This window comes from Schistocerca piceifrons, chromosome 2 (assembly GCF_021461385.2).
Source record: "Schistocerca piceifrons isolate TAMUIC-IGC-003096 chromosome 2, iqSchPice1.1, whole genome shotgun sequence".
In the NCBI taxonomy this organism is placed as follows: domain Eukaryota; kingdom Metazoa; phylum Arthropoda; class Insecta; order Orthoptera; family Acrididae; genus Schistocerca; species Schistocerca piceifrons.
The window spans coordinates 595,702,946-595,730,156 of record NC_060139.1 but is presented as its reverse complement, the minus strand read 5'-3'; the positions used below and the strand labels follow the sequence as shown (position 1 = coordinate 595,730,156).

Sequence of the window (27,211 nt, the reverse complement as noted above, 5' to 3'; positions counted from 1 at the left end):
TAACAGTTAACAAGTGAAGAGGTGATGGACATTGATAAAACAAATAGTGAGAACACTTACAGCGATGCACTTCATGGTGAGTGGTGAGTGGTGACGAGCTGTGCTGCCTCTGGAAGTGGACGACAAAGTATGCCCTCTGTCCGTCCTGCTCCTGCTTATATACCTACACGAACTCTTTACTCGCCCATCATAATAACAGAGCAGTCATTTACTTGTTTCTCAGCTGAGCGAGACCTTGAGTTAGGCGGTGATGGGTTATCACCTTCGCTGTAGGAGATTTCCTCTCGGCCGATCATCATATGAAACTTACAGTACTTTCACTTCGCACTCTTAATTCGAGATTATGATGCGGTAAGCAAGAAATTACTCACAAAATTCGTTTCTCAAAAATAAAAATGACGGATATAACACGACTGACAAAAGAACTCTTCATAACTAAGAGCAATGTAAGTGATTATCGATGTTGCCTTTTAAAAATTAATACATATTTTCCGATTGTCAAAGCCGTCAAACTTGGATCCGTCTTTTTGTTCTTGAAGTCATAACTTACTTTGAGAAAAGTATAAAATAAAAAATTTAGATTAACTGTAAGAACATAATGACGGAATAGAAGTATAAGAAAATTTTGTGGAAAACCATCTTCTTTATAGCAGTATTAACATATTTAGAAATACAGTATAGTTCGTAGTGGCAGGTATGTGTAGGACAGCAAAAAAGAAACGAAGTTAGAGTTTATCGTCTCAGCACTGCCGAAATAAATGTAGATCGATATCTTCTCACATGAAGAGCATTGCAGAAGGAAACGTATAGGCTTTCGTCTAAAGTAATTCAGAGAATTTCTTGAGAGAAATGTAATGCTGCTGTGGATCTAAACCTAAAACAGAGTAGTAACTGTGTGCACAACACTGGTTGTTGAAAGAAAAGCTATATAACACGAGGCGACGTGGAAGAGAACACGCTTTTGCTTCACGAATTTCAAAACAATCCTCGGAAATGGTCTTCCGATTTAGCATGATGATTTCTGTAAATGTTGGTTTTGTAGTGATAGGCAATGAAGCAGATGAGATAATTTGTACTAGCTAAAAGTGAAAAGGTGGGTTGATTTAGACAGTGGATACATATTCGGGAGTGTAGGACTGAAATATCCTTCCGACCACTCTGAGTTCGACTTTCATGGTTTCTCTTTATCACCTGACGTGAATGCCTAATGATTTCAGGAAAAAGATCAGTGTCGACTGGCTTTTACTGTGTTTACTGTATTTATACAACCGGAGAATATCCTCCATCTTCAATGACGCAGACGTCGACGGATAATTAAATTCAGATCTTCTCTCCTTACATCGCTAAACAAGAGGCTCAGTCAACTGGACCACCGCATCGCCTATCAGCCGAATTGTTACCTGACTGTAACATTTTTTTCATTTTCAGAAAAGCTCCCACTACACTTTCTCTACCTTACCTTGTTCCATAGCTTTAGGGTCGCTCATACGATGCGTACACGAGATATATGTCAGTTTTTAATACGCTTCTTCTGGCATCTATTCACATGCGAGTTGGTAATTCAGAAATAGTGTCTCCGATTCACCTTTCCTTCTGTCTTTCACCACAATTTGAAATTACCCTTTAAAATGTAGATTTTTTTCCCATTGCTACGTATGCGTACGCGTTCTCATGTTGGAGGAGCAGAAGACCACATTATATGAAACTACATTATATCCATTGACTCAGTGTCAAACATTTTGAAAGTTTTTTCTGTGCAGGTTGTGTAATATACCAAAGAGAAGAAGCAAACAGCTCTTCGCGAGCACCGCGAAATGTACGTTACGCATCGTGTCGATTGTCTTCATCTCCTAACATTTGTGCGAAGAGAATAAATGAGATAATTTTACTGTCTTGTAGTATATTATCTCGCCTTTTTTTTTTTTTTTAGCTGAGAAATATATTTTGACGTAGTGTCGATTGATGTCAATGCACCCAATCCTCCGCTTTTGCTGTGAGTATACCCATACAGAGCGATTCGTGGAGGCCACTGTAATCTTTTCTTTTACTCCAAAAATTTCCAGCTAGCAATTACTCAAAATGTATGATAGGCAGTAGTGAAAATATGCCAAATCTGATGATTAAGGTGGGAGTTCTAACATTTAGTAAGTCAGTTATCTCATAGCTATGTTATTTGCAAGTGACTTGCCTTGATTATTTACTGTTTCTATGTAGAATTCTCTCCAACTAGTTTTTCATTCAGTTAGTTTAGGGGACATGCGTTGTGTTAGAAACTTATTGTTTTACTGTTGAAGGTATTCTCAAAAGCACTTCCTGTAAAATGGAAGCACTTTCCATTTTATTTGATGGACAGCCGCCGACGCCGCCTCTGTGCAGTGATTGATATTTATTTTTTAGTGCTCAGTGGTGGATTCACGCCTCACACAGAGTGACATGACGGTGTACAAAATCAGTTGGGATATTCTTAGAACTGTCTGAAACGGAATTTAAAATTTGGTTCGCGTTTACTCTTGTTTGCCGCGCGGGATTAGCCGAGCGGTCTTAGGCGCTGCAGTCATGGACTGTGCGGCTGGTCCCGGCGGAGGTTCGAGTCCTCCCTCGGGCATGGATGTGTGTGTTTGTTCGTAGGATAATTTAGGTTAAGTAGTGTGTAAGCTTAGGGACTGATGACCTTAGCAGTTAAGTCCCATAAGATTTCACACACATTCGAACATTTTACTCTTGTTTGTCATTCGCCGGCCGGGGTGACCGAGCGGTTCTAGGCGCTACAGTCTGGAACCGGGCGACCGCTACGGTCGCAGGTTCGAATCTTGCCTCGGGCATGGATGTGTGTGACGTCCTTAGGTTAGTTAGGTTTAAGTAGTTGTAAGTTCTAGGGGACTGATGACCTCAGAAGTTAAGTCTCATAGTGCTCAGAGCCATTTGAACCACTTGAACTCTTGTTTGTCATTCAATAAATGTGGCATTCACCTTGCAGGAAACTTTCTCGTAAATAATTATTTGTGTTACAATGCGTCCTTTCTTGAGATATGACAATGCCTACTTCGAAAATCTTTAACGGCTGGTCGGCAATACCATTTAATGCACTTTCTCAGTCGTGACAGACGTTTCAAGTGTATTATCTGCAAGAAAATATGACCGCGTCTGAACTAAGCCACCAAATTCTTAACGGTTGAAAATTAAGGAGCAAGTTTCTTACGGACTTCCACCAACCTTAGATGAATTTTCAAACAAACTTAAAACATCATAAACAAACAAAACAAAACAAATAATTTTATGTTGCGAAGTAATTTCAATTTATCTAATCGATATAAATATTAAAAACCATGTTGACATTAAAAATCATAAGTACAAAACTGTTACGTACATCAAATTGATGACGTATTTACGTTATTGGGCACCACGTACCAATACAACGAAAACCAAATTTTATTAACATCAAACTTAGCTTCGAGCTAGTTCTCGAATTTCTGTCATCGCGAAGATTAAAACGAGGAAGTCAAATATGCAGAATAAACAGGTACTTTTGGAAGCTTCCATAGGTTCCATGTTCCTTTGTAATGGGAGAAATGAGGAAGATATGAAGAGAAAAACACTCGAAATCTTGAACCAAGGCAATCGAGGGACACCAGGTACTCAAAAGGCAGCGCTATTTTCATAAATAAGTATATATATATATATATATATATATATATATATATATATATATATATTTGATTTTGTGATGTGTATATCTGTTCGTTAAACGAACTTCCGGAAGTTGATTCTCATTCTATGTCCACTGTGTTAGCGTTGCATTACGTCATCCGTATATCTTGTTTTCAGTGTCGTTCCATGGCGAGCCAATATGTGAAAACTTTGATTTTCCACTACTCGGGCAGCTACGTAGATATCGCAAGACCTTTTATTTTCTTCTTTATAGCTTCCTTCGAACAAATGTAACCTGGTATTCAAGTTAAGCTTTATATATTTCGCTTGATAACGATCTGTACTGCACAGCTCGCATTTTAACTGATTTCCATGTTTCATGAACACTAATGAGACTACCCACCCATCTGCTAGATATGGAGTGAGAAACTGCCTTTAACAGTTGCGCTGCAGGTAGAGCGTCGAAGATAAGCAAGCGTGTAATAGGTTTTGGGAAGCTACCAACGTTGTAGACAAAATAGCATATTGTCTCATATACTCATTCTTCTTCTTTGGCACTACAGCGCTTGATGGACCTTGTCCTCCTCAACAATCTTCCTCTAAACATCTCTGTTCTCCACTTTACTCTTCCATCCTTGAATCTTCGTCTTGGTAAGGTCGGCCAACACACGGTCCAGCCATCCGGCTCTTGGTCGGCCCCTCCTTCTGGTGAAATACCGTCTGTCATTCATCATGCATTTCTGGCATCCTGTCGCCTGTCATTCTCTCCATATGTCCTAAAGAGAGTATTCTTTTGAGATTTAACAAATATCACTGTGTCTTTCGCTTGTATAAGCTCTCTACCTTACTCTCCAACACTCTGCTTCCCTCACGAGCACACAAATTTTTCGCAGGGTTTCCGTTTCAAATGCCTTTAGGTTGTTCATATCTGCTTCTATCATCGTCCACATTACCGATCCATATGTAACCGCTGCTCGTGCAGGGGAATAGTATACTCTTAACTTAGTTGATCTTGTACTTAGAGAATTCTTGAATACCTTTAAGTTTGCATAATAATCTCTGTTTCCTGCATGTATCCTTTCCCTAACATTTTGTCTCATATTATTAGCACTGGTGTTAACAGGACAGTTTAATAATGGAAGCAGCTAACAGCTTAAAAATATTTATTAGAGGCTTCTAGGTCAGAAGTGTTCATCTTGCCTTAAAGTTGAACATTACCATGTATTTAGTCTTGTTTCAGTGTCCAGCGACTATTAGTAAGAACTGATCAAGAAGTCTACAGACTAGGTAATCCTACATTATGTCAGAAGCTTCCGCACTTGTATCTACTTTGGAATAAGTCATTGCTAGTTAGTTAATTCCGTGTTGCGTAGATTATTTGTACGATGTATTTCACAATGATGAGGAAAAAATAAGTTTACAGGCAAGGTATACAACATTTGCCTCTAGTGTAGCTAGATCGTTACCATTTAATGATTACAGGACAGCTCAGAGGTTTAAATTCAACAAGAATGAGCATATTAATCTCTGACATTACCCGAGTAATTGGCGAAAGATATTTAGATTTATCACATTGTTTATCATTCACGTTTCACATTCATACAAGGTTACATACTCTCCAGACAAAAATCTACATAAAAACTTTCTAAAGGTTAAATTTACATCCGAGGTTAATTAATTCCTCTTTTTAAGAAATATTTTCTTGCTATTGATAGTCTACATATTATATTTCTTGAGGGTATTTTAGTTCTGTCCTTGCAACTGCAAAAAATGCGTGTTTTTCACCAGACGCTTGAAGTGTATTTTTCCTTCTTTTCCTGCTGTTGTTTATTTTGTAAGATATGTGGTGGGTCTTATACCAGCACTACGGGAAGTTGCCTCCCTGGCCGATATAACAAGGCAATATTTTGCCCATCCCAACACACCACCAGATGAAAGCATTATTACCTTTATCCTCCTCGTGGTCTGAATCCTTCCGTCGATCCAACTGCGTTGAAGATCCCTGGAATGCCTCTGCAAGTTGTCTCTGTTGTGCTACTAAATAAGTAGCCACACTTCTCACAAACATGGGTATATTTTGCCCAACATTTTCATTATAACTTTTCACAACACAACTGGCAATTGCTACGGTAATACCCTCCCTTCAGTACTTTCAAACGTCCGTACATGCATACTGTAGGATCTGAGAGAAAAAAAGCAGAAAAACAACTACTACCCTCCAATTGTTCATTACGCCCTTGTTGGTGCGTCGTCAACTCCGTGGCTCTCCGATACAGGCACTTGCTGCACCTTGGCACAAATGACTCCTGGACGACCAGTGATTGTAATGCCATTTTTACTGGTCCCCTTCTTGCTGGCTCCACCACTGCTCCACATTCACTACATACAAGAAAGGAAAATACACAGTTTTACTACATTTATCCTTATTCGATTTACTCACTAGCATCTCTTGTTGACGGCTTTCCAAAGATGTGTTGGGATGTTTACAAATATCCCGAAAACCTACATATCCCGCCACTCTCACAAAAGATCTCGTGCTTATGTCTCTAGTTATATAAACACTTTTATTAACAATTCTGTTATTATTATCCTACTCTTATACTTTTAAGCTGCCTTTACATAATCTCTCTCACATAACTTTTTATAATCGTTATTATCTCTCGTGATTATGTTCACTTAATTACTTAACTACTTTGTTCCTGTTTGGCAGGATTCGTCCATTTTCTTCATACTTGTAATATTATTTCTTATATCTTGTTACTTTCTTTAACAGTATGGCCATCTTTTCTAGATCGGCCGAAGTATCTGAGGAACGTGCATAGTAATACAAACATATTAGTTGTCATTAATGTTATTCTTAAGTTCCTTTTATTTGTTATCTTGTTAACCTCATAAGTCCGCTGTTCGTGGTCTCGCGGTATCGTTCTCGCTTTCCCGGTTTCGATTGCAGGCGGGGTCAGGGATTTTCACCTGCCCCGAGATGACTGGGTGGTGTTGTGTCGCCTTCATCGCCATCATTCATCCCCATAACGGTCGGAGGAGGGCAATGGCAAACCACCTCCATTAGGACCTTGCCTAGTACGGCGGTGCGGGTCTCCTGCATCGTTCCCCTACGCTCTGTCACAGAGTATAGGACTTCATCATCCATGACCTCATAACCAATTAACGATTTTTGTTTCAGATTTAAGACAATTTTACTACCTATCTACTGGATACTTGTGAGACATTTATTCTGATATACTTAGACATCATAATATTATTCCTCTTTAAATAGGTAACGCAATATTAACCTTCTTTAGATAGGTAGATCATCTTTCGTTATTATACTGATTATAGACTTTCTGATTTTCCATCATATTGACATCTCGTTCTTCTCTTTTTAGAGAACTTAACTTCCTTAATATCCCACCTTCCAAGACTACTGACTTGTATTCCAAAGCTTTTGAGCGCAATTATGTTGAGTTGTAAATTGTCTCCATCACTGCACTCAAATCCTTTCACCACTTTACTATAAACCATTGGGAGAAACCACTTGTTATTTCTAACTAATTTTAAGAATAATCAATGTATTATCCTTTTAACAATACTTATCCTCACTTCCCCAAAGACCACTTCTGTGTCTCAGTACTGTAAAATATTTCTATTTCATTCAGTGTGGTAGTGCCCCATACTTATTTCTATTCTGCTATGGTACCCGTCAATCCTTTTCTTGGTGCCCCTGCCCGCACAGTACAGGTCAACCTTTCTTAGGTCCGCCTATCTGCCTTTTATTCATCATTCCTAATTAGAGAGTACACTCCACATTTCAGATATATTTATATCTTCCACTACTTTTCCCTCTACTTTCTTCCATATTACTTTGAGGTTCCCTTTTGACTTCCGCGTCTGTACTCTATTTCAGTTGTTAAGTCTTTTGCTTACTACTTTCTTCATATTTCAACTCATCTATTGACGACACTACATGTGTAAGTATTCTTAATTGCACTCTATTCTTTATTTTGTTATCTCTTTTCTTAAAACACAAGCTCCAGCTAGATTACCGATTCAAAACATTACTGTTTCTACTGCCCTATTCTATTAATCCATTTTCTATACCTATACCCTATCTTTCTATTTGTCCATCCTATTATTAAAGTCACGTCAAAAATATATAATTTTTAAGTTTATTTATTGCACAGATTGATTAATTTCTTTAGTTTGTCGGTATTATATAAACTTTTCTCCTGACCAGTATGTGGGCCGATTAAATAGTATGCTTTCGAGTGTGGACTATCCATGATCTTAAATGGTCCTGCATATTTCGGAAAAAAATTCTGCGTTTCCTTTTTAAGATTACAACTACGATGTACTTCTTTGACCAACTCAAGATTGTTTATTTCAAATGTTGGGTTTATTGCTGACGTATTATAATTTCGTAATCGTTTATCAGCTGTTTTACGCAATTGATTTTCCACTATTTTGTCTTAAGTTAGCACTTTCTTCTTGTTGTACCTCTGGCCGTTTGAAGAATTTTAATAGTGGTTCCCCTATAAATTTTCTTCGTAGTATTTCCACGGGCGACAATCCAGTAGACGAATGTGGTAGTTCATTCAAAACAATCTGAAATTCTAGCACTAATTTTGCCCAAGTTCTATGTCTCGGTGAACAGTAAGATCTGTATAAACGTCTTATCTCCTTCGTAACCCTTTCACACATTTTCGGGTTTGGGTTATATTTTGATATCGTGAATGTCTTACATTCTCCCAAATTAGAAACTCTTTAAATGATTAACTCACAAACTGTGAACCGTTATCCGTTAATAATCTCTTAGGTTTTCTTACCTCTACAAAATATTTGTGCAGTTTATAGCTGTGTCTGTGTTAGCTTGTTTAGTTGGATATAATGTAACATATTAGACCAACACTCTAATAGAACGTAAATATATCTGACGCCTCCTTGACTTGTTGGTAACGGCCCATAAAAATCCGAAGCTGTTAAATCATGTAAAGCTCTAGGTACTGTAAAATACGTTGTGTAATATGTTCCTTTGTAATTTTCCTACATCTTTTGACAGACTTGACAGGTTAGTAGTAACCTTACAACTTTCTTGCTTAGGTGTTTAAAATGGTACGACTTTGCCATATATTTTATACACTTCCTTATTCCAAAATGCCCAAAACCTTCATGTATAAACCAAATTAAATCATTTTGTGAACTCTCAGGTACACTTAATTGTGTGCTTTCTCCAAAACAATACTTGCTTGATCTTTGTCCAAAGTTTGTCTTCTGTGTAACTTATTTTTCTCATACTTTAACATTTTAAAATTTACCTCCTCTTCGTCTTTCATTCCTTGCCCGGTTTTATTAGCTAATGCACGTACTTCGTCTTTCGTATAGTTTATTTTCATAAACTTTATATTAAAAATCATTCCTGGTCCAGTAGTTCTCTGAGAATCACTCATTCCTAATGGCAATCGTGATAATGGATTTGATACCCAATTTAATGTTCCCTTGATGTATACTATTTGTGTCTGAAACTGTTGTAAAAACAGTACCCATCTCATGAGCCTCCTACGTCATAAACGACTTTCCAGTAAGAATATCAATGCTTGGTGATCTGCATAAATAACAGTTTCTGAACCCCAAATCAATGTTTCAAATTTCTTTTATCTCCATACCACAGCAAGTAATTCTTTCTCCGTTGCTGTATAGTTCAGCCCTTGTTTGTCTAGGCTGTGACTAGCGAAAGCACTGGCTTTATGTTCTCCTTCTTCTGGGTCCCATTTCCCTTGAAATACTTCTGCTGCTGTGCCATATTCTGGTGCATCTGTTGCGATGCCAAATGTTCATGATGACTCGGATGGTTTAAAATAGGAGCATTTACTAGGGTATCCTTTACTTCCTGGAATGCATTTTCTGCATTTTCAAATGGCTCTGAGTGCTATGGGACTTAACAGCTGAGGTCATCAGTCCCCTAGAACTTAGAACTACTTAAACCTAACTAACTTAAGGATATCACACACATCCATGCCCGAGCCAGGATTCGAACCTGCAACCGTAGCGGTCGCGCGGTTCCAGACTGAAGCGCCTAGAACCGCTCGGCTACTCTGCATTTTCGTCCCATACCTATTTCGCCTTTCGTTTTGAATGTGGATTATTCATGACTTGCCCTTGTACATACCGTCTATAAAATCCCGCTGATCCTAAAAATGAACGTAACTGTTTCACATTCCGTGGATGTGGACAGTCTTTAATAGCCCTAATGCGTTCTTCTGGATCTGGTTTAATTCCTCTTATTACTACGAGATGTCCCAAGAATTTTAGTTACTCTCACCCAAAATGTGATTTATCGAGCTTCATAGTTAATCCCTTGGTATAAAATTTCTCTAGTGTACTTGCAAGTAAATCACCATGTTCCTCCCGGGATTCTGAAATAATAAGTATATCATCTACATAAATTAATAGCTCTTGTAACAACTTTCTCCCTAATGCTTGATCTAATGCTCTTATGAACTCTGATATTGATATGATTAACCCAAATGGTAAATCTTTAAACTGGTATGACTTTCCGTCATATAGGAATAAGCGATCATTTTACTTCTATATGAGCCGAGCATTGTTCTGTGACATCGTGGAGTCTGGCCCTTGTCTCAGGGTTGTTCTCGTTTCCCGTCACTATGACCGGATACCGGTTGGGACTTACTTCAATTATACGCTGATTTGCTTCTGCATAATTATTTCGTTGCATTTTTATTTTCTGATTATGAGGTGTAAACACCTGCGAGTTTATGTTATCAGTCTGGTGATTTAGACCGTTATCCCGGCTGTGAACAGTTGAATTACTGCTTACTACAATAATTGTATTCCTTCGTCCGCGGTAAGGAATTAGGAAAGGATTTGTTATTCCTAGTCCCCGTATTTCGGTCATTCACTCAATAATTTTCCTTTCTTTCAGTATTCGGTTTGTCTAAACCTTCAATAAACGTCAATAACTCGTTCACGGTTTTCCACCCTCTAAATAATATTCCTTGTCGAGCCTGGTATGGTAAACATCTAATGAGTACTTTTACTAAGTGCATTTCATCTATTGTATCATCTATGTACCTCGATTTTGTCAAATGCCGTTCTATGTACTTTGTATATGTGCTTTCTTAATTACTGTATGGAATAGGATCTAATAACCTTAAGATTAATTTTACCTGGGTACTTGGTTACCAGTACTTCCTCTTAAAGCTTTCCTCAAAATCTTTCCAAGATACTAATTCTTCTGCATGAGCATTTCCCCATTCCGCAGTGTCTCCCATCAAGTATCCTAATGTGAAATCTATTTTCTTTAAGTTATCCCACTTTTTAGGTAAAGATCTGGCAAACATTCGTAAAAAATAAATTGAGTGTACATCACCGTCTGGTTTATACTTTGGAAATTGCTTTGCTAAATTAAACCCATTTCCTATATATAAATCTTCTATTACATCTTTAGTCACTCCTGTCGTAGTTTCAGGTTTACTATTTTCTAATTACCTCCCATATTCTATCAAGTTCTTGTTTACTGGCAATGTTCCTTCCCGAGAAGTGATTTTGTCATTACTTATCTGTTTTGTCTCTTACTTCTTGTTCTACGAATAACTGTAAACGTTTTTCCAAATGTTTTATAGCTTCAGGTGTCTCTATTACAGCATTTTTCTGTAGGTCCGTGATACGTTTATTTGCGTCTGAAATACTAGCTCGTACCGCTTGGAATCGCGAATTCATATTATCTACATATCCCGTCCATTGTCGGGTTGTTATTCAGTGACACCTTCTTGTAAATCATCTGTTGACACTTGTTTGACTACTTGTTGTACTTCTACTGACACTGATTCTCGTAATCCATTTACTTTAGAGTTTATTTCCATTATTTTATTGTTTTGATTATTAATTTGAGCATTAAAGTTAGATTCTAAGTGAGTTTTAACATCTTGTATTTTATGGCTTAGTATGTCATCTATTGGCCAACTGCCTTGCCGCAGTGGTAACACCGGTTCCCGTCAGATCACCGAAGTTAAGCGCTGTTGGGCTGGGCTAGCACCTGGATGGTCACACATCCGGTCTGCCGAGAGCTGTTGGCGAATGGGGTGCACTCAGCCCTTGTGAGGCAAACTAAGCAGCTACTTGACTGAGAAGCAGCGGCTCCGATCTTGGTAACTGGCATACGGCCAGGAGAGCGGTGTGCTGACCATATGCCCCTCCATATCAGCAGGCAGTGACGCCTGTGGGCTGAGGATGACACGGCGGCCGTTCGGTACCGTTGGGTGCGCTAGGGCCTGTGGACGGAGTTTGCGTTTTCGTTATGTCATCTGTTGATTCAGTAATTTGTTCCTCAAAGGACTTAATTACTTCTACTTGTTCCGCTTTCCGTCCTTCCTTATCGTTCTCTGCTTGTTCTTTAATTATACCTTCTAGTATCGATCTTAGCTCCTCGTTTTGCCTTGCCATCTTTCTTGTAATCGGCGTGCACTATTTATTACCGATCGACAATATTAACATTAAACCATATACTCACAAAACTGTTTCTACTTTTTAAGTGTTCACGGCTCACCCTTCTGCGGAACTGTGAACTGTGTGCTGGTTGTAGAACAGCCAAAGCCGAGGTTGTCGATCCAACTGCGGTGAAGATCCCTGGAATGCTTCCGCAAGTTGTCTCTGTTGCACTACTAAATAAATAGCCACACTTCTCACAAACAGGGGTATATTTTGACCATTTTCATTATAACTTTTCACAATACAACTAACAATTGCTACAGTAATACCATCCCTTGAGTACATTCAAACGTCCGTACATGCATGGTGTAGGACCTGAGAGAAAAAAAAACAGCAAAACAACTATGACTCTACATTACGCCCTTGTTGGTGCGTCGTTAACTCCGTGGCTCTCGGATTCAGGCACTTGCTGCACCATGGCACAAATACTCGTAACTCCCGGACGACCAGTGAATGTAATACCATTTTTACTGTCGCCTTCTCGCCGGCTCCACCACCGCTCCACATTCCCTGCATACAAGAAAGGAAAACACACAGTTTCCTTTTCCCACTACATTTATCCTTATTCAGTTAACACACAAGCGTCTCTTGTTGACGGCCTTGGTTTTCACGTTTGGTGATTTTCGCTTTATTTTTCTCCTACATTGGGAAATGCCGACTGATAGCACATCGGTGATGTTTTTCTTCTTTCGATACTGATAGTTGTGGTCTAATTTTTAGTTGTTCTACAGCACTATGCATTTCATTATTCTTTACACAGCACACTGTTTCACACACCACTGTTTTCTGTTTGTTTTTGTACTTCCCAGTATGTATTGTGGTTTGTGTTTTGTAGCGTGGCCAATAGTTTGTCTTTGACCTATACTCATCTTTTTTTAGTTTCTTGTATTTGTGTAAATCTATTTAATTATTTTGCTGTGTATATATGTATTGTGTAAGAGTAGGGAAGGAATGCCGATGGAGTTTTGTTGGGTGGGGAAGGGAGAATCCATGATGAGTGGACATGAGTGTATAGTAGTGTGATGTAGTGTGGGTTAGAGGAAAAAATGAGGAGCTAGATGTGAAATGAAATTGGGAGGGGAATGGGGAAGGGTGTTGGGTGGGAGAGTGGGAGAGAGCGAACCATGGAAAAGGCTCTTTTCTTTTTCATGTAATCTCATCAATTATTTTGTGTAGAGTCTAGTTTCCAATATTTATTAGTTCATTTAGGAACTGTTTATTTTATGTGAGCTTTGTGTATGCAGGTTCAAATGGTTCAAATGGCTCTGAGCACTATGGGACTTAACATCTGTGGTCATCAGTCCCCTAGAACTTAGAACTACTTAAACCTAACTAACCTAAGGACATCACACACATCCATACCCGAGGCAGGATTCGAACCTGCGACCGTAGCAGCCGCGCGGTTCCGGATGTGTATGCGGGAATTTACTTGGAAAGCGAGGAGGTGCCCGTCTTTACTGATTCTTATGATGTTCATATTCTTTTCAATATTGCTTGGTGTAAGGTGTTCTTGTTTTAGGTGATCTACACATGTTGAATGGTTTGTACCGTATTTAAATGCTCTGACGTGAACACATAAATAAAGAATGAATGTTATATCCTCCCCAGTTCGGACATAAACACCTATTTTGATGCCTAATTTAGTTCGACTACATTCTGTCACCCTCGACGTCCATCTTATAACCTCTTCTCTATCACTATCAGTTCTGTTCAACTACTCTTGCAAGGTCTTTGCCGTCTCTTACGAAATTACAGTGTCTTCGACAAACAAAGTTCTTATTCTTCTCCCTCTAAACACACATTGAATAATATCTGGTATTGACTATAACACTGTCTAATTCGCTTCCCAACTATTGTTTGCCTTTCAGTCTGGGTTTTCCACAAGATGTAGTTAATACAACGGTCCCTGTGTTTTATTCCTGTTAGCTTCAGCATTTCAAACAGTGTATTCTAATTATCATCGTGAATAGCTTTCCCTCAATCCCCAAATGCTATAAACGTATCCTAACGTATCCTACATTGGCCTAAATTTTCTCGGTACTCTTCGCCTTCTTTGTGTTTTCTCTACACTGCCTTTGGCATACCCAGTATATTATATTGTGCGATTTGGTATATAGGGCTATATGCCCAGCTAAATTACATGAGGTACACACAACCTATGTCATGATTCATTTTTCAGCTCTATCCCAGGTACAATAAAAGAGTCTGTCAGTGACGTAATTGGAACAGGAAGGCAGGAAGGGGTTAAACCCAAGGATACAAGGCTTCTACGAAATGTGTATGACATCCACTTGCTGCTACTTACGTTGGCTGCTGTCACACACATTGAACCACTACTGCAGCCCTCCCTTGGTCATCCTCTTTAACATTCTAGCATATCTTCTTCTGACACCAAGTATAGTGGTGTCGCGGAGAATGGAGTGGGCGATTGGTTGGTGGATGGGCGTGGATGGGGCGGATGGGACGTTAGACGATAAAGGCAGCCAAATATGGTCAAAAGTTTTTATTGTTAACCATAAAAGACGTACTGCAGCATGCCTGCAAAAAGCGGACCACGTGTGACGGCCGTAGAACACTACACCGAGTCTGACAAGATGCATTGCTGTAAGCTCTTCTTGAAGAGGTAGCCTACTGCCGAGTGGTCTTGGCTACCGGTCCATTCTAAGCGGCCAAGTGATGCTGAGTGAATATGGTGGCATTCTAAGCGCCCAAGTGTTGCTGAGTGAATATGGTGCGACAGTCTCCCGGCTCGCGTTGTCACAGCGAAGCAGGAAAGTGGCCAGCCAAGCGGGAGACGGTGATGACGTCCAGATGACGAACCCTGGACCGATGACTATGGTGATGGATCTAGCGGCATCTTATTCCAGTGCCGCCGAGCTGGGGGACCTCAGTTCGTATCTCAGATCAGAAGGCAATGGCAGGGTCCCCAGCTGATGGTCTCGTGGATGGTGGCAGAGTGAAGGTGACATAATGGTCAGGCCGTTAGGCAGCAGTCATTGGTTCGCACAGCTGCGGCAAAAGAATGTGGACGATCTCACAGCAGAGATTGAAAAATGACAGACGTCGACGCATAGGCCACCCGTGCCGATAACCTACTCAGCTTGCTCGAGAGTATCTGTACAGTCAAAGTAGACGTCTTAGTGTGGAAGACAAGTGCTGTCGCATACTTCAGCGCTATCGAACTTGCTAGCGGCTGGTCGGCGCCTAGTGAAGGTTGCTATTGAGGAAGCTCTCTGTCTGCATCTGCATGCGTACTCTGCAAGCCACCTGATGGTGTGATATGATCATCCCTTCCCTGTTCCATGCATGAATGGTGCGTGGGAAGAATGATGTCGCTAAACTTCTGTATTAGCTTGAATTTTCTCGTTCGGGAAACATATGTGGGAGGAAGTAATATGGTATCCGACTCTTTCCGGAACGTACTCTCGCGAAATTTTAAGAATAAACCAAACGGTGGTGCACAACGCCTCTCTTGTAGCGTCTGCCATTGGTGTTTGTTGAGCATCTCTGTAACGCTCTCGCGTCCACTAAATGACGCTGTGACGAAATGCGCTTCCCTTCGTTGGATGTTCTCTATCTCTTATGTCAGTCCTACACGGAATGGATCCTACACTGACCAGGAATACTCAAGAATCGGTCGGACAAGAGTTTTCCGTGCCACTTTTTTTATGGGTGGGCTACATTTCCTTAAGATTATTCCTAAGAATCTTATTCCACCATTTGATTTTCCTAATGTTTTTTTATGTGATTATTCCACTTATAGTCGCTCCGTATGCTTACCCCTAGATATTTTATGATAAATAATGTTTCTAGTCGTTTTTTGTTGATGGTGTAGTTGTACGACAGTGAATTTTTTTCTATGTATACGAATATCAAATATTCTGTGCTGATGACTAAGATGGAGATTACATTTGGTCCATATAATTCCATAATTTCACGCTGAATCTGTGTTTCAGACATTTTGCCCACGAGAATCGTAATGGCTCGTGATCTTCAGCTTTGGAGTACGTTTCCAGTTGCCTCGCCATTTCACTCCAACACTGAGCTGCACCTGTTATCCATACCGCAGCAGAACTGTGTCTGCAGGAAAGCCAGAACATGCAGCCTCTCCAACAATGCGCCATTCATGTTGCGCAATGGTCGTAGCATGGGACGACATGTGTTCTTACTATCTGAAGTCCTCTTGTACATGTTCACCGTCTGTGTTGGGTTTACCTCTCTTAGCAGTCTCTTGGCCAACTACACAACTCACAATATCACATTGTTTTTGTAGAACTAAAATCTCTTTCATACAAATCAATATGGATTCCGCAAACAGAGATCTTGCGGAACTCATCTCCTCTGTTCCTCTATGAAGTACGTAGTGTAGGAGACGTCAGCGTTTAGACTGATGCCGTGTCCCTAGACTTCAGGAAGCCGTTTGACATGGTCTTCCACTGCCGTTTAGTGAAAAGAAGACGAGCTTACCGAGCATCGGACCAGATTTGGGCCTGGATTCATGACTTCCTTGCAGAGAGAACTCACTACGTCGTTCTTAACGGAACAAGATCGACAAGTGTAAAGGTAATTTCGGAAGTGCTCTAAGGAAGTGTAATACGAACGCCATTATTTGCAATGTGTGTGTGTGTGTGTGTGTGTGTGTGTGTGTGTTTTTTTTTTGTTGCAAAAAGTAACGGTCCTGTCGCACTTCCTTTGAACACTCCTGAGATTACCTTTACACTTACATATACCCCTATATTGCAAATAATAACGGTCCTATCACGCTACCTTAGAGCACTTCCGAAGTTACCTTAACACTTGTCGATCTTCTTCCGTTAAGAACGACGTAGTGTGTTCTCTCTGCAAGGAAGGCTTGAATCCAGGCCAAATCTGGTCCGATACTCGGTAAGCTCGTCTTCTTTTCACTAAACGGCAGTGGAAGACCATGTCAAATGGCTTCCTGAAGTCTAGGGACACGACTTCAGTCTAAACGCTGATGTCTCCTACACTACGTACTTCATAGAGGAACAGAGGAGATGAGTTACGCAAGATCTCTGTTTGCGGAATCCATGTCGATTTTTATGAAAGAGATTTTAGTTCTACAAAAGCAATGTAATATTGTAAGTTGTGTAGTTGGCCAAGAGACTGCTAAAAGAAGTAAACCAAACATAGACGGTGAACATGTACAAGAGGACTTCAAAGAGTATGCATAAATGTCGTCCCATGCTACGATCATTGCTCAACAAGAATGGCGCATTGTTGGAGAGACTGCATGTTCTGGCTTCCCTGCAGACACAGTTCTGCAACAGTATGGATAACAGGTGCAGCTCAGTGTGGGAGTGAAATGACGAGGCAACTGGAAACGTACTCCAAAGCTGAAGATCACGAGCCAGTACGATTCTCGTGGGAGAAACGTCTAAAACACAGATGCTATCACTGCCTTACGGACACTGAGATCCTCCTCTACGTTAACTGATTCGAAAAGACCCTGTCTGTTCGTTGCTAGGAGGGCAAAGACGTTACCTCATTAATTCGTTCTCTAACTACATATTATAAATAATTTTCGGACAAGACATTCAGAATAACGTCATGACGAAATGCTGAGTCGGCTGACTGGAACCCGCACCCTGCGCTTCTGTATAAGCCCTTGCCGTTACGGCCTCATGGAACTGAGGACGCAAAGTTTTTTAGAATCTGAATTTAATCCACCCGAATATTCGCTTCACGATGAAGGTAGAGTATATGGCTGCCTTCCCTTACTTGTTGTGTTGATCAGGAAGAAGGTATGTGTTGCGTTGAGACACACAATTTATAGGAAGGCAACTCACACTGATTTGTATCTTCAGACTGGTAGTTGCCACCATCCATCTCAGCATGAAGGGGTACTTCGTGCATTGATGCAATAGGGCCCCATCTTGTCAGACCCCGATAGTTTGTCGGCTGAGTTAGCCCACCTCGCCTGCCGGAGTGGCCGTGCGGTTCTAGGAGCTACAGTCTGGAACCGAGCGACCCCTACGGTCGCAGGTTCGAATCTGCCTCGGGCGTAGGTGTGTGTGATGTCCTTAGGTTAGTTAGGTTTAAGTAGTTCTAGGCGACTGATGACCTCAGAAGTTAAGTCGCACAGTGCTCAGAGCTATTAGCCCACCTCGGTGTCACTTTTCGCCAGAATGATTATACTGAAATACAAATCAGGCGAGCGTTGTTGCAGTATCGACCAAACATAAATCATGTGAGTGATGAAAATGACGAGGTGGAACGCACAGCATTTTTGCCTTGCGCCATAATCATTTCCAACAGGGTTGGTCACATCCTGCGGAAACGGGGTGTGAAGAGTATTTTCCGACTTTCGTCTAAGTTTAGCACCCTTTTAGGAACTATAAAGATAGATTTTGGTTTGCGTAAGATGAGTGTCTACCATATCCGTTGCTGTTGCGGCGTTCATGCATTGGTTAAATCAGAGGTCGGCAAACTCTTTGGCTGCTCTATAAAATATCTCGTGCAGGCGCTCGCGAACATTTCCGGAAACGTGAAGTATCAACGCACATCTGCAAGTCATATTTTCCCATCGTGTTCTACAGTGTATTACTACGGAGAGCATGTATCCGCACAAAAAATTAGAATTGTAACAAAAATACGAACCCCTACGGTTGACAATTCCAACCGCTGAAGTGCTTTGCCTCCCCCACCAGCGGCAGTTTACCCACCACTTTCGCTGGCTCTACTGTTATTTGCTTTGTTTTACTCGCGTAACAACTAAAATATGAGATAAAATATGTTGCTACGAAAAGAGCCCCGAAATACCTTTTAGTGATGCTGTGCTGTGACTTTCTTTGGGTCATTAATTTTCAACAAAACAAAATAGATTATGTTCTTATTGTTCTATATCCGGCTTTCTATTAAAGGAACATTTTTTTGTTCTGTAACTCGCCATAAAGTTCAACATATATTCCTTACTTTATAGTTATTGAAAAGGTTAATGAAAATTACTTCGTTATCAATACTGATGTTACCATATGCAATGATTGTTCAACATCAAAATTTTGCCATGGATTTTTGTTAACAGTAAAACACCAATAAGTACCACGACTAACACGAGAGCATGAGACTATTATCAGAGAAAAAGATGTTTTTACTGTAAGGTTTGCCAGACCAGAACTACGCACAGCAAGATTTCTTTTATGTTATGAAGGTAAATTATCTTTTTGCACTGTTAATAATATATTATCAGCAGCCCGCGTCAACCTGTAAAACACATCATAAAATCTGCTGCTCTGCTCTGCAATTCCGAAAACTGAAAGAAATAATTTTAGTTCACTATTACCTGCCCGCTTCTTTGCGGTATGATTGATTTCATTTAATGCAGTTTGAATGCGCCGCAGCAGCGGCTCGTTCATTCGTAGCGCAGCTCTGCGCCACGAATAATATTTAAATAACTGAAAATGTCTTAAAGGGATGGGATAAAATACCAGGCAAGCTTATTAAAAATCATAATGTAAGCTTTCACTAAGTAACTCTATTCAAAACATTTAAACAAATCAAGTTATTACACACCTTTCCAAAGCTATGTCTAATGGCGTCCTTCTCACAATCTTGACAAAAGAATGTTACGCAAGCGTACAATATAACGTCACAGGCCCTTCCTACTCACGTAACTACAAGAAGACAACAGAGAAATTAATGTTCGTTCTGTACTATTTATATTAGTCACATATTCTCATCTTTGTTTGATATTTAATAAGTATCGTCTGTGGCGGTTTCAGTACTCGCCGACACAGATATTATCTAAATAAAAAAAGCCAGTACATAATTCTATACAAGAACAAAACATGACACATAATGCTTTCTCTTTATTACATAATATGTCTTTTGCTAAGAGATGTTACAATGCCCCCTGGCAGCAGTTGACTAACGTCAAGAATGTTCGGCAATATGCTGCCACTAACGTCCGTTTTGTCATTGTTTGTCACCTTATTTGGAATATTCACTATTTACTTGTTTGCTCTTTTGCACTATAGTTTTAATTACACTCTTTATGGTTTTCTCACACTTTGCGAGGTGACCGTAAACCTAGTCACAGGGTCATTACAGTTTTCTGACTCCCCCATTCAGGCTACGTGCGGTCAGAAAACCTGGTAAAACTGCGCCGGAGCCATAGTCATCTCGCCTGGTTTGTCGTAATACGCAGTCTGATTGTTCATCAAAAAAGGTTGGCATTTATCAAATGTTAACGATAACGAAGGTTATTTGTGATAAAATGTTAAACTTTTAGTCCCCTTGTTGAAAATGTACCTTCTGTACTCTTTCACATTCGTGGTAATATTTGTGGCTCTTAGTGGATCTGAGCACTATGGGACTTAACATCTATGGTCATCAGTCCCCTAGAACTTAGAACTACTTAAACCTAACTAACCTAAGGACATCACACAACACCCAGTCATCACGAGGCAGAGAAAATCCCTGACCCCGCCATGATATTTGTGTTCTGTGTCATAATGAAAGTCAATCATTAAATAATTTTACAGTAGTGTAATGGATTGTCTCTACACTTATTCACGACAAATGTTCTACCACGGTATGGCATTCATGTCAGTTTGCTTCACTAATATGACGAAAACATATAACATATATCAGTGAAGAAATGAATATTTTGAGTTTATACACAGTAAACTAAAGAAAAAAAATGTTTGTCACGTAATTTCGTGTCCAATAACTCATTTTCATATTAGTACATTAATAGCGTAGTTAGTAATGTTCGGTTGAATGTCGACAATTTCGTGCGGAGCGGGCGGCGCGAAGCAATTGTTGCGTAGCGTCGTCTGGAACGCGGCCCGCCAACGACCGCTGGGGTCGACGACCAACTCGTAACAGCGACGGAGTGTTGGGATGGCGCGCGCGCAGTCGCGAACTGCGCCGAACCATTCACCAATGTCGGCGTCATGGAGGTAAGAATAGAGGGAGACGCCGTGACGTCACAGCTGTGAAGCTATGTGAAGCCGAGGGTAGCCATCTCAATCCGACCAAAACATTGCTGCTGTAAGCTTGTGTGCATAGGCTTGTCGCTCGCTTTTGGAAGGATTTTGCGCTATTATGGTGACTTGTGTGGTGTTCGGATGTACGAATCGTTCTGATTGTGATGCGAAATCGAAGGGAATAACATTTCATGTGTACGTTGTCTCGTTAAGTGTGATTTTACAACTTCACTGTGAATGAACGTGTGCTACATCGGTACTTGTACTATAGCGTGTTTTTCTCCTGTATGATTTTAGATTTCCTAAAAATGAAAGTCGGAAAGCTCTGTGGGAGAATGCCGTGAGGAGGAAGAATTGGCGTGCGTCTAAATGGAGCACTATATGTTCTCAGAATTTCCGAGAAGAGGACATAGACCGAACTTCCCTTTCAACAGTAAGGCTCCGAGAAAATGCTGTACCATCAGTTTTCCCTACACACCCAAAACATTTGCAAAAGGTATGTTAATGCAAAGAATTAAATTCTTAGTTTTAAAGTTCACGTTTCGGTATAATAACGTACGTATCGTCGATAATCGAAGTGTTGAGTAACTCACTTTGTCTTCATCATGTACCAAATTAAAAGCTAACACTACATTAACTGGCGTAAAGTATAGGCCTAAACAGGACACTGTGTAGATTTGCCATTCTATGTACCGTATTTCAGTAAATATTGGTGGTAATGAACAGTGTTTCCCAGTAGTGTAACGTAACTGAAATGTCCCAGTACGTATTACAAACAAGATGTATTTATGGGGCTTTGGAGGGAGGGTACAGCTAACTTAGTTTTCAGTTTCTATTATTTAGTTTGTGATACACGTTTATTACTGAATTAACTGTATCGTTTACATTGAAGGCTAGCTGTTCGTAATATTACATTAAGAACTATTTTTAATCAGGAGAAACGCGGAATTTCGCCTTTACGAGATTTTATTTTAAACAAAAACTTTGAAACAACCAATCTGATGACGTTACATGCGTATATGGTGCAATTAGCGACTGTAATACACGCAGCGCTATAGCACACTGGCAATGTTTTGGTCAGAGTGTCATAGCAGCGAGCCACGCCCCCATGGCTTCAAAACGTAGTACGGCTGGGATACATAGCGCCATCTCCCCTTATTCTTACCTCCATGGTCGGCGTGTTGCAGTTGTTTTCCGCGACCGGCTGGCTGGCGGCACGGCACCCGTCTCTGCTTCTCCGCATGGCTCCCCGTCGCAACGCATGAAACACATATTCCACAACGGTGTACTGTCCTTAAGGTTACAGATTATTAGCTGTGGAAGAAAATGCAACTTGGTTAAAAGCGTTTATTGTTCAGTAAGCCATCGTTTCGCTGGTCTGCACAGGATGTTTTGGCGTGATAACGGGTTTCTTGTGGCTTCACAACTGAATCGTATTGTGACACTGGTACTTAGGGATCGTCACACGCACGTTGTACTACACACTTTCATTTGTTCTCACGGTCGATACGCTGCCAGAGCGTCTCTCAACACGCGAAAATGTTTCGGATCACGCGCACTAGATGTTTCCGTCGAGCGATGTTTGAATCGACTCCGAACGGATCACTAACTACAGTTTTTACACACAGTAAATTTATTGTTCGTTGAGCACTGCACTATGACAGTTAGTCACTTGACTTATTCCGACGTATATATTGGTACAGATACAACAGTCATTTTCTGTCCCTGCTACACACAATATTCCGTCCTTTCCTAGATTGTTTATGCACACAGTTTATTTTTAATGCATATCAACTGTTCTTAGCATAATCACTCTCATCTCTATTGAGTCCATTGTGTTTAACATGTCATTACACACTTTTAGTATTGTTTCTAGGCATATATGGCTTTTTTTGTAATTATTTATAGGTGTGTGATTTTTGGTACATAGTTTTCTTTTCTTTTTTCGGTGTAGCTTGCCAGGTTATCACCCGTCTAGCAAACAGATTTTACCATGTGCATGACAGCTGGACTTGGGCATATTGCTCAATAAATACTTAATTCAGTATTAGTATTTTTTTTAATGATCTTTCCTACAGGAGTACAGTGTAGTTTCCGCGTAGATTGACTCGATTCGCGTACCGCGTAATTAATATTCAAGGACGTGTACCAAGTAGACGGGCTTCAATTGAAGCATCGATACATTCAAAGTGTAGATTACACGGAACGGGTTTGTCTTTGATTGAATTCTGCTCCAGTGTCGTTCTCAGATCACTATTAGCAGTAACGTTATATCACATAATTGTTTTATACTATATAGTTATTTTTTGTCCAGTAGTGATTCTCTCTCAGGGTTCCTTAATTCTAACACAATTACACCTGTTACATTACTATATGAAATCTCATCATTAATTGTACTTACTTACTACAAATGAAAAATGATTCAAGAAATTATTCATTACTTTGTCAACAAAAAGATTGTTCATTGCTTGATGAGCATATAGTATTTTAATGGCACTAATTGTCTGTTAACAAAATCTTCAGTTTGCCTGCTATTGCTCAGTCTATTGATTCTACTTTCATGCTATGCTTATCTATTAAATGTTTTGCTTTCTCAAAATTTTAAATACACACAAATTCTTTCTTAAAGCTAACATACTTATACTCTAAAACACAATTGAAATCTTCTGCTACTGTTTACATCTGACAGGTCATTGAATAAATAATTTTACTATCCCACTCTAAAATCTTTCGAATCTCTTTAGCCACTACTTCCCTCCTCGACCAACGGATGGAGTAAGATGCGCGACAGTACGTTTTGTGGGGCATCACCTCTATGTGATACTGGTACCCCTTGATTATTCCTGGTCGGTCGGTAAATACCATGGTATATTACGATAGCAGTTGCATTAACTGTTGCTTTTGTATGTTGCTTAAACTTTCAGATTCCTGTACTTTGGTTTGAAATGCACCAACATTTGTTTCAAAATTTCTATCTTCCATACTAGGAAAATAGAGATCTGTCACACGTGAATAATCATCGAGGTGTAGTACTCAGGGGTTCCTACGTTTGATATTAATTCGGTTGCAACATGGCACAAGTACCTCCTTCGATTTCATCATAGACAACTCAATCCTCCTACCTTTATTAACTTTTCTTAGTTTTCCCGAGGAGAGGTCGATCACTGTGTCCCTCTCACGGAGAAAATCTGCTCCCAGAATGCAGGCCACCTTTAACCCTTTAACAATGAGGAACAAGCTCACTATGGCTTCGCCCTCCTTACAAATCTCCATCTGCACCTGGTGCTTAACTAATTGGCTCTGTGCACTTATAGCTCCAGACACCTTGCAATTATTAACCGGGAAAGTCGGTATGCTACGTCCCTTCCCCAGCGCTTTAAACAATTCTGTACTCATTACACTCACTGAGGCATCTGTGTCGATGATTAAATTCACTGCAACATCATTGATTTTCGCTTCTATTATGGCTTGCACATTTTCGTTGCTATCTTTATTACATTCATGGGGTTCGGTCAGTAGATCTTTATTCATACTGATACCGTCGTTGTATCGCAGCATATGTATTCCAGGCATATTATTGTCATTCGTGTTGCTCTCACTCCACCCCTCGGCCAGCAACGGAGAGCATATCGTGGCCGATTCTAGTTTGTTAGATGGCTTGCTTGCGAGGTACTCGGACGGCTATTGCCCGCGTCCTCTACTATGTGTACGTTTTCATTTGTAGGCCGCCACGACTGCGCAATATGCGCGTTTTGCAGTGGTGGTCTGTTGTTATCGTACCGGTCATTACCTTGCCGTTCTGGGCTTGGTCGCTGATTCTGATTCCAATTGCTATTACTGTCGCTGTAATTGCTATGCCACTGACCTCGCGCATTTTTCCAGCGGTTGGTCCCGGGCGGTCCGGAATTGTACCGGTCGTCAAATCGACGCTTTTTACTATGGGACCGCTGCCCATAGCCGTTCTGACTTCTACCATTATTACCATTTTGCGAGTGCTCTTGCCGCTTGTTACCGCCCCCACCATTTCCATGGTTGTGGTTTTGTGCACTATTATTTCTGTCATGTTTACACCCTTATCCATTGTTCCGTGAGTGATCACACGCTGCTTTTGCGTCTTCCTGGATTAAGTCCATTGAATCTAGAACAGACAGGAAATGTTCCATGTAGTTCTCTGGTACGTGTACTACTTTCTCTTTAATATGAATGGGTAAATGTGATTTTAGGAGTCTTATTATGTCTCTTGGTGAGATAGGCTCATCCCAGTAGCGTGTCTTGTTTATATACTACTCGAAATACCGTCTCAGATTCCCAGGACGGGGTGAGTACGGTTCGGGATTGTATACTTCTTTTCTTAGCCGCTCTTGTATACAAGGCGACCAGTATTTCGACAAAAACGCCCTTTCGAACAGTTCATACGTCATGCAGCTACTTCCGTAGCCCACAACGCCGCATCACCCTGAATGTATGACATTACGTATTGAATTTTCTGTGCTTCGTTCCACACACTAGGCAAGATATTTTAAAAACTTTTTATGAATACTACTGGACGTACTGACTTCCATTCAGTAGTAAACGTTTGAAACTGCCTATTTTTAATCTAACTTTCTTCAACCAATATTTTTGGACTATACTGGTTGGCTCCTGGGACATGGGCTGTGTGCTCCGAACCGAAGCTACAGCTCTTCGCATTATCGCCTAAAGATTCACCATTGTTGCGTCGCGTATAAGCTTGTGCGTTGCCAAAAACATTGGCTGTTGGCGACATAGTTTCATGTTCAAGATGTTTGCTGCTCTATGCTAAACCCTTTTCCAGTTCGGATATCCGTTTGGTAATATTCACTTGCCACTGCGGAATATCCTCACTGAGTATTTGTTTTATGGTTTGCACGTCGTTCTGTACTTGACTATTTACTGCGGTACTGAACGATTCGGAATCTCTATCTGCCATGGCTGCTTGTACCTTCGCTTCTAGCAATGAGTTGAATTCGGTTTCAATTTTAGTCGCTTGTTCGTTCCACTTCTGCTCTACAAGCTGTGTGGAATCTATTTCTAGCTTTTCTAATCGGTTGGCCAAGACACCTATCTCGTCTGCAGTGTTAGTGTTTGCTACTTGCAGGTTGTTGACCTGTACAGTCAACTCCTGCAGGGCCTTAGGTATCGACTATAATTCTGTTTCATACAGGCAATCACTTTTTTCATAATTTCTAACGATTGCACAAGTTGCTGATCCCGTTCTGCTTGCTGGCGATCCCGCTCGGCCTGCTGGACTAGAAACTTTTCCTCTAGCTGGCGATCTCGCTCAACTTGCTGGGCAAGGAAATTTTCTGTTAGCTGGCGATCTCGCTCAGCTTGCTGTGCGAGAAAGCTCTCAATTTTTTCGTCCTTTTCAGCTTGTTGTTGCGCAAATTTTGACTGGTAATCCAGCACACGCTCTAATGTCCCCTGAAGTGAATCCCCACCAGGCAGATTACCACTGGGGGTGGTGCAATTTCTTTATCTACATCTCCTTGAGCACTGGTGGGCGGTGGCACCACTTCCTGTGCCCCTGCCCCCACATTTTCACATGGTATATCCTCAGAGTACTTGTACTGCTTAATTCACCCGTTTCTACATTTCCTGCACTAACTAATGGCTGTCCCTCAGTATTCATATTGCTGGGACGTTGACTACGCAATTTAACCATATTCATAAATTACCTACTCGAACACAGGATCTTAAAGTTTTGCCACATGCACATAAAATATGGTAATTTATCTACAATGCACTGCACACTAAAAATTACTATCTACACTCAACTTGGCCCTCTCATACTAACGTCAAACTATGCACACCACTAGCGATACGAGATCATTTCACTGGAGTTAAGCTTCTACGAACAGGACAACTACACTGTAGTCTTACCTTTAGTTTATCTGATTTCGGGGTTCGGCCGCCCCCGGACTATGTAGCTGTTACAGTTTCTCAGTAGTACCAGGGTCTTTTCATCTGACTCGCTTGCAGTGGTACGTTTTCTCATATATATATATTTTCGTGGCCACTGCAAATTCGGGCCCCACGCTTTAGGGCGACAGTTTCGCTGGCTTTTTACTATTTGCTTTGTTTTACTATTACTCGCG

General features: G+C 40.5%; 1 protein-coding gene across 1 annotated transcript in view; it reads right to left on the bottom strand.

Annotated features, from left to right (window-relative positions):
• LOC124775635 (larval cuticle protein 16/17-like) overlaps window positions 1-24,969 on the bottom strand; it is a 29,607-nt gene extending 4,638 nt beyond the window's left edge. Inside the window, exon 1 of the mRNA XM_047250464.1 lies at window positions 24,886-24,969. Coding sequence (XP_047106420.1) covers window positions 24,886-24,969 — 84 coding nt within the window. The remainder of the gene's footprint in view (window positions 1-24,885) is intronic.
• Between the last annotated feature and the right edge of the window lie 2,242 nt (window positions 24,970-27,211).